We start from the raw sequence: 9,137 nt of genomic DNA on the forward strand, positions 1-9,137 counted from the left end.
CAACAATTTTTCAAAAAGAAAAAAATATTACAACTGGATTAAATAGATGCTATTTTTAAATTGAATAACTTTGGGTTTTTTTAACAATAGGTTTTTTTTGACATTTTCCAGAGGTACTGTCACCCCAACATTGCTCACAAGATTATATATATGCTGTGCCTGTTTCTTGCAGGGATAATACTGAAAATATATTTTGTTTATTCTTGAGCCACCTCAGTAGTGCTTAGAGCTTACTCCCTATTATGCATTTAAGATTTACTTTTGATGGGCTTGGGGGACCATATGGAGTGCAGGGTATCATGGGTTGGCCATATGCAAGGCTAGCATTCCACTGACTGTGCTGTCTCTCCAGGTCCTAAAATAAAATATTACTTATTATTGCATTTCAAAACCTTTATGCAATTTTAATCATTTTTATCTACAAAATTAATCTAGAAGTAAAAATGAATTCAGTCATGATTAGGATGATAAATGTCAAGCTGGGTTGACATTAGAAAGGAGAAAAGTTTGAAAAATAAATAGATAAATCAGCAAACTCAAGTCCACTTAAACCTCCTAACCCTGCTATTATTTGTATTATGGAACAGTAGATGTTACGGTCAATAGGCGGGATCTCATCTGGAAATCCAGAGAATTTTATTTGAACATATATTAGTGTAGTGACATAACAAGTAACTCAGCCATCTAAATAAATTGATAGGAAACTGTTTACTCAGAGTTGTAGATATCAGTTAAGTAATTTGGGTAGAAAAATCTAAATAGCTAGTCAAATTTGTTTCAAAGGACATTGTGTACATCATTATTGAGGGGGAGAAGGGTTGAAACCACAATCTGGAAGTGCTCATGGCTTACTCCTGGCTTTGCACTTGGGAATTACTCCTGGAAGTGCTCAGGGAACCACATAAAATTCAGAGAACCAAACCTGGGTCAGCTACATGCAAGGCAAGTTCTCTAGAGCTGTACTATATCTCCAACTCCAAACATTATGATTTTTGAAGTTGTTATAATTTTATATAAGAATGGGAGTGCAAAAAGCAGCACAAAACAGTAAAAATATAAAATGCCATCCACATAATAGATAAAAAGATTTAATAGATGATGATAAATAGCATCAGCTTTTTTTTTTCTGAAAATTAAGTTATCTTTCAAAGTCATTCTATCTGACTTTGAATTGTCCCTGTTTGAAATTTGAATACATCTGGGATATGCATTGCATCTGATAATAACACACTGCTTTATTACAACACTGAAATTATTACCATAATTATTATGCAACGTTTGTATTGTTATTTTTCATAGTTGGTTTGGCTTTGCCTCTTTAATTGGATTGCAAATTGCCCTCTTTAAGAGCCCTGCTCCACCTTTCTTTCCCTGCAGCATCTTCCAAGTATCTTCTCAGAAAAAGGAACTCAGGTATTTTTAAATGTCTGGTTGGGTGCTATACATTGGCTTAGCACTTGGATGTAATTAAAATATACTTATACATTTCTAGTATAGCATTTTACTGAAATGAGTATTCGACATGCTCATGATGAGATATGCAATGAACATGTTGCAATGCAAGATACTTGAGATCTTGTGTCTTAGGAAAACAACTTAATTTTTAACCTATTTATGCATATCAGTAGACATTTAGAAACAGGGCAAGATAATTTGCTTAAGGAAACAGAACCATTTATAAAAAGGGTTCTGAGCCAGTAAATACTGAATCATGTAGAGAATTATGGTTGTTTCTGTGAGAACTCTTCACTGGCAATGTAGAGATTACTCATTGTTCTTTTTAGAAAATGATATTTAAATATCAATGCAGTTTTAACATATTTGTGAAAGATCTACTCAGAAGCAATTTGTATAAACAATACTGAATTTTAATGTCACCTTGCTCATGTATAGGTGGTCATTCAAAATAAATGAAAAAATAAATAAATGAAAGTATGGATGGGCTCACATTTCTAAAACCTTTTCAAATAATTTAGTGAAAATTGTAAGGGAGGACTGATAAGCAAACAGCAACAATTCAGTAGAAAATATTGACCTCAGAGCTGGGGCTACAGCTAAGATGGTAGAGCACTTTCCTAGCAGGAGTGAGGTCCTGGCCATGATCTCCAGCAATGTGTGATTCTCTTGTTCTATAGAGGTTATCCCTGAGCAACGCTAGGATATTTTCTTAAAAAATAGTGTTTAGGCCAGTAGAAACCAGAATGGGAATCATAATTTTTACATTCATTATACATTTAATATATAAAAATATTATGATACTTTATATATATAATCTATGGAGCACTTAGTTTATACATGTACATACATTTATTGTTTTGCACCAGGTCTATATCTCAAGTCTATCCTACCAGACTCTACCACTCCTCATGCTTCCTCAATGGCTTCCACTTCTCAATGGCTTCAGGTGTCTGGTCCTGGTTCCCCCTCAGTTTTAGATGTTTTCTCCAGTTGTTAATCTGGAAAACTCCATTTTCTCTCATAGGCTAGCTAAAAAGCAGTTTTCTTTCTTTTTTGGCACCCAAGCACAATATCATTGTCTTCTTTGGGTTTACTATTACACTGAATGTCTCAAGTAGTCAATAAAATATCATTCATTTAGTAGCATGACTTTTGTTATAAGTCTGCATCTCCCACCAGATACTAGAAGCTTCTTGAGTCAGGGTGATCATCTTTGACTGTTACTGTGGTGAAATAGATTTGATTAGGAATAGTGAATTCAGAAAAATGTAGACTTTTAGAGACACCATTTTCAAAGAATGCTGAGGCAGATTACAAGTAATTTATAAATAAAGGAAACAGGTGCCCCAATGATAGTACCTTGGGTTGGTTGTTTGTCTTGCATGTGGCCAAACAAGGTTTAATCCTGGGCATCCCATAAGGCCTCTTAAGCACCTAAAGACATAGTTCCTGAGTGCAGATCCAGGAGTAAGCCCTGATTATCACTGGATGTCGGTCCGAGGATTCCAAATTCTGCTCCGTCGCGGAGAAATGAAGGGAGACCAACTCAAGCAAACGCTCAGGTGGATTCTTTTATTCTGGTACCAGGGTCTACAGCCTCCTCCCACAGAGCAAAGCCAGAAAGACCGCGTGCTACGGCTGGTTCCCCCTTATATAAGATGGGAAATGGGAGGAGAAGGAAGTAGAATGATGCACTTCCTTGAGGGCTGGGCTTCCACCATGATAACACAGATCATTGGGTGAGGTAGGGGTAGAGGCGGGACTTCCGCCACAATAACGCAGACCATTGGTGAGGTAGGGTTTCCGGCCCGATAGCGCGGATCATTGGGTGAGGTAGGGGTAAAGGCGGGACTTCCGCCACAATAACGCAGACCATTGGTGAGGTAGGGTTTCTGGCCCGATAGCGCGGATCATTGGGTGAGGTAGGGGTAAAGGCGGGACTTCCTTTTCACTAGACACAAGCTTGTAAACATGTCTTTTCCTAAGTAAAACCCGGCATGGCATGGATTTTATTCCTTTTCATCTCCCCACTTCTTGTAGTAAAACTTCTAATCCTAGAAGTCAATGTGGTCAGGGGCCTCCACTTCCTGATATTCCTGGTCAAAATTATCTGCCTGAGCTAATTCTTGATATTGTTGACGTAATACCATAAGTTTAACGTCCCCAACCTGGGCTCGTATGAACGCAGTGATCCGATTGATTATGCATGGACCAATGGCTACCAGAAGTAAAAGGCTCAGAAGGGGTCCCAGTAGGGGCATTAGATAGGGGAGAATCCCACCCCATAAGGACCATAAGGGACCATCTAATAGCTCTTTTCTTCTTTGGGCAAGCTCCTCTTGATGGTGTCTGATCCTGTCTCGCACTATTCCTGACTTGTTAGTATAGAAACAACATTTTTCTTGCAAGGCCACACAAAGCCCTCCTTGCTCTGCCAAGATCAAATCTAACCCCCGCCTATTTTGTAATACCACTTCAGCCACGGAGTCAAGCTGGTCCAGCACATCATTAATGGAATTATATACTGTCTCCACATCTGAAATTAATTTTTGCGAGAGTTTGTTATATTTGTCTATTGATATGGCTAGCCCTGCGCTTCCGGTTGCTAGTCCACCCGCTACCCCTAGCCCTACCAGTAGGGGCAGGAACATTATAGCTCATCGAGACCGTCGGGTGCCGCCTAAGAGATCTATGCTAGGCAAGGGGATGGACTCTGTCCCCGGGATGATGTCAATGTTGGGGAGCACTAATGCTGGGATGCATATTCCGGTCCAGTTCTGGGGAAAAAGAGAGTAAGCCAAATTTCCACCACATATCCATGCCCGTCCCGGAGGTAAACACCCTGGGCTAGAGGGAGCAGGTAGGACTTCTGAACACTGAGTAGCCCCTACCTGACCCAGGTCTACAGATTCGGTGCTGTTATGCGAATAGCAAACAGATGATTTAAAGCTAAAAGGGACTACCTTAAAGGGTTTGACATAGGTACAGCTAGAAGAAGCAAAGGTTAGATTACCTAGTTGGACAGGGATAGCCAAAGGCCAATTTTCCCCCATTCTCATACAAAGCCAACAATCAGCAGCTAGAGTAGGGTTAGAGAAATTAAGAAGTTTGTGAGTTTCTTCTAGGATGCCATGAGTATTTGGATCTAACTTCTCAGCAGGCATCCGGGGTCGGAGGGAGGGGTGCCGGGGCCACTTAGGCATTTTAGTCTCCACTTCCTTTGTAGCCCAGTCTATGGCCTTTTTTTCTCTTTCCTGGTCTGTTGGCCCTCCACCATCCGAGATGTGAATGGGTGCCTTTAGGGGCCAGCAGACCAAGTCTCCCACTTCAGCCATGCAACTTGCGGCTCCATAGGGAGATCTATAGCTACTAACTGTCCATTTTCCTCCTATGCTCCCCTTGTAAGTTTCAGTGAGTCTGGCCACCAGATATGCCCGGTTATTTTTGGTACACTCTCGATACTCCCGATAGCACCGGGAGTGAACTTGAGTAAGCTCCACACATCCAGCAGGGCACTTCCCCCCCGAAGAGGGAGGCAAGGGTTGAGGTTTTTCTCTACACACCCATTCTGGTTTTCCCCCCCCCTTGGGAAGAAGTAGGGGACTGGAGGTAAGCAATTCTAGTTCCACAGTCTACTGCTCGAGTGTACAGGAGCCTACTGTTGAGTTGATAGCCTCCCATACAGTCACAGGGGTTTCCAAATAGTTTTTTTTACCAGTTCTTCTGGGCTTATGGGCTCATCGAGTCCTCCTTCAGCCAGTGCCAGGAGGAGCATTGTTAGAGTCAGAGGGCATATCAGGGCTAGAGTGCGTTCGCCGGACTCGAATCTTGAGAGGATTCTCGGTGCGCTCCACTTTCCACTCATTACGGTTGAGGTCAGCAGGGGCAGGTTTCAGATGGGAGGCGTGAACCCAGGAGGCAATGCCGTCCACCTTAACAGCAGTAGGGGTGATCAGAAGGACGACATAGGGTCCCTTCCACCGAGGCTCCAGTGTCCGCGAGCAATGTCGCCTCACCAGGACCTGGTCTCCCAGCTTGAAGGGATGTGGCACCGTCAATTCTCCGGGTTCATATGCCTGTCTGAGTTCTTTCCAGACTTGGCTTTGTAGGGCAGCGATGGCGGCCAGCCGAGCTGCTAAGGGAGTGGAGGGGGGAGAGAAAACATCATAAGGCTCAAAAAGCATTCGCACCGGGGGGGGGGGGAGCACCATACAACACTTCAAAAGGAGTTAGTTTACACAAAGAGGGCAAAGGGGTATTCCTAGCCCTGAAGAGGGCAGAAGGTAGGAGGGTAGTCCAGTCCCCTATGCCAGTCTCTAGAGATAATTTGGTTAAAGTCTCCTTAATAGATCTGTTCATCCTTTCTACCTGCCCTGAGCTCTGTGGGCGATACGAACAGTGTAATTTCCAATTTATGCCCAGGGTCTTGGCTAATCCCTGACTTACCTGGGCCACAAAAGCTGGTCCGTTGTCTGACCCAATTACCTGAGGAAGTCCAAACCTGGGGAAGATGTCATCTAATATCTTCTTAGCCACCACCTGGGCTGTTTCCTTCTTGCATGGGTAGGCTTCCACCCATCCTGAAAATGTATCTACAAAGACTAGCAAATACTTTAGTCCATATTTGGCAGGCTTGATTTCAGTGAAATCAATCTCCCAATGTTGGCCTGGTCTCTCCCCTCTCAGTCTCTTTCCGGTTCCCATCTTAGTAGGATAGGCATTTACCAGTTGACAAGGTTGGCAGGACCTTACAATTTTTTCCGCCATTTCCTTTAGCCTCTCTGGTTTTGGTACCCGAGGCCATTCCTTAATTAACTCCATCATTTTTCTGGCCCCTAAGTGGGTGAGTTGGTGAAGAGTTTGCAGATACTGATTTACCTCTGGTTCTTCAGAAAGGGGGTCTACAGTTGTTGACACTGGTGGGAGGTTGTCAGGTTCAGTAACAATAAGTGCAGGGATCTCCTTCATGCGGGATGCCGCTGCCTTTGCTGCTTCATCAGCTCTTCTGTTTCCGGACGCGACGGTTTCCTTTCCCGTTTGATGACCTGGACAGTGAACTATCGCCAGTTCTTTGGGTAGGAGAAGAGCAGATAAAAGACGCAATATCTCTTCTTTGTGTTTAATTTCCTTTCCTGCAGATGTCAGGAGTCCCCTCCTTTGGTAGATAGCGCCATGGACATGGGCAGTTCCGAAAGCATATCTGCTATCTGTGTAGATGGTTGCCCTTTTTCCTGCTGCCATTTCTAGTGCTCTGGTAAGGGCTATCAACTCAGCTCGCTGAGCAGAGGTCCCCTCTTTCAGGCATTTGGACTAGATAACGTCATGGTCACTCACCACTGCAGCCCCAGCTCGTCTCTCTCCATCTTGGAGAAAACTACTCCCATCTGTGTACCATATGACATCAGGGTTCTTTAATGGCTGGTCCTGTAGGTCCCTTCTCAGCCCACTCTCTTCGGCCAGCAAATCCTGGCAGTTATGCAACACTGGTGTCTCTGACTCTTCAGGGAGCAGGGTGGCCGGGTTGAGAATCACAGGTAGGCCGATAGTTATTCTGCCTTTGTCTAGAAGGATGCTCTGATAGTGGGTAATACGGGCATTTGAGAGCCAACGGTCGGGGGGCTGTCGAATTATACTTTCCAGAGCATGAGGGGCTATTATAGTCAGCTTTTGTCCCAAGGAAATTTTTATCTGCATCCTTTACCAGAAGTGCAGCTGCGGCTATTGCCCTCAAACATTTAGGCCACCCACTGGCCACTGGGTCTAGTTTCTTTGATAGGTAGGCAACCGGCCTTTTCCACGGACCTAGCGTCTGTGTCAGCACTCCCCTTGCCATTCCCCCTTTCTCTTCTAGATATAAGGTAAAAGGCCTGCTAGCATCAGGGAGGGCCAGGGCTGGGGCTGTGAGCAGAGCTGTTTTGATAGAGTCAAACGCCCTTTGGCATTCATGGGTCCACTCAAACTTGGCATCCCCTTTTGTGAGGGGGTACAGTGGGGCTGCCAAGTTGGCGAAACCAGGGATCCAGAGGCGGCAGAAACCTGCCGTCCCCAGAAACTCACGTAACTGCCGGCGAGTAGTAGGTGCAGGGATCTGTGCCACGACCTTCTTCCGGGCCTCCGTCAGCCATCGCTTTCCCCCTCGTAGCATGTATCCCAGAAACGTCACCTCTCTCTGGCACAGCTGCGCCTTCTTAGCTGATGCTCTATACCCTAGCCGAGCAAGTTCCTTCAGCAGGTTATGAGTGGCCTGCTTGCAATCTTCTTCAGTTTTTCCTGCAAGTAAAATATCGTCCACATACTGGAGCAGGGTTACCTGGGGGTGCTGGCTGCGGAAGAGACTTAAGTCTTGGTGCAAGGCCTCATCAAAGATGGTAGGGGAGTTCTTAAATCCCTGAGGCAATCTGGTCCAGGTTAGTTGGCCTGAAATTCCTGCCTCAGGATCACTCCACTCAAAAGCAAATAAGGGTTGACTGGCTGGATGTAGAGACAGGCAGAAGAAAGCGTCTTTTAAGTCCAATACACTATACCATACTCTTTCAGGACTTAAGGTGCTGAGAAGATTGTATGGGTTTGGCACAGTGGGATGGATGACTTCCACCTGGCTGTTAACTGCCCTTAGGTCCTGTACTGGCCGATAGTCCCCGGTTCCAGGCTTCTTAACTGGGAGTAATGGAGTATTCCAGGCTGACTGACATTTTACTAAGACCCCTTGTTGGAGAAGTTTCCGGATATGAGGAGTTATGCCTTTTTTCGCTTCCTGACTCATGGGGTACTGCCTAACTCTCACAGGGACAGCAGTAGTTTTTAACTCTACCACTACTGGAGCCTGTAAGGTAGACAACCCCAGTCCAGCAGTTTCGGCCCAAGCTTCTGGAACTAGTCTCAACCAAAAGTCGGTGTCTTGGCTTTCAACTGGCAAGGGGTCATTTGTAAATAGTCTATATTCATCCTCAGCCCTGATGGTCAGGACGGAGGTGGTAAGTGGTTGAACACTGGGATTAAGAAAAGCAATTTCTGGACCAGTTTCTTCAAAGGTTATCTGGGCTCTGAGTTTGGTTAGCAAGTCTCGTCCCATTAGAGGTGAGGGGCAGTTTGGTATGACCAGGAAAGAATGCTTGATTTCTCCTTTCCCCAAGTCCATAGTCCGGGAAGTAGTCCAGGAACGATAGCTACTTCCATTTGCTCCTTGTACTAAGGATTGCTTACTAGAGAGGGGTCCCAAAGGTTTCTTTAGGACCGAGTATACTGCCCCTGTGTCAAGTTCAAAGTCTATGGGAGTCCCCTCCACCTTAAATTTAGCCCTGAGCTCCCGGAGGGGGTTGGAGCCCTGACCCCCCTATTCAGATTCAAGGGCCAGGGTCCTTGAAGGTTGAGGGGATCGTGGGGGTTGGGTGCTACGAGGGGATCGTGGGGGTTGGGTGCATTCCCGAGCCCAGTGTCCCCTCTGGCGGCAGCGAGCGCATTGGTCCTTGTCCAGGGGTCGGCGTCTTCGTGGGCCCAGGTCCCTACCTTTCTGACCTGTGCTAGATCTGTCTACTGCTACTGCCAAGACCCTTGCCAGTTCCTTATTCCTTCTTCTGTCCTTTCGTTCTTCCCTCCTCTCTCTCTCTTCCCTCTCTTTCTCCTCTGCTTCTCTCCTTTCCCTGTCTCTCTTCTCCTGCCACTCTCTTCTCTCCTTTTCT

The 9,137-nt window shown here is 45.2% G+C and overlaps 1 protein-coding gene across 1 annotated transcript in view; it reads right to left on the reverse strand.

Moving 5' to 3' along the window:
* The window catches only part of LOC126004334 (uncharacterized), a gene marked incomplete at its 5' end in the record, with an annotated part of 72,276 nt that extends 63,584 nt beyond the window's left edge, over positions 1-8,692 (reverse strand). Inside the window, 2 exons of the mRNA XM_049770782.1 lie at positions 6,337-6,527; positions 7,516-8,692. Of these exons, the coding sequence (XP_049626739.1) occupies positions 6,337-6,527; positions 7,516-8,692 (1,368 nt within the window). The remainder of the gene's footprint in view (positions 1-6,336; positions 6,528-7,515) is intronic.
* Positions 8,693-9,137: the final 445 nt, after the last annotated feature.

The sequence above is a fragment of the Suncus etruscus genome, chromosome 3 (genome assembly GCF_024139225.1).
Source record: "Suncus etruscus isolate mSunEtr1 chromosome 3, mSunEtr1.pri.cur, whole genome shotgun sequence".
Lineage (NCBI taxonomy): Eukaryota > Metazoa > Chordata > Mammalia > Eulipotyphla > Soricidae > Suncus > Suncus etruscus.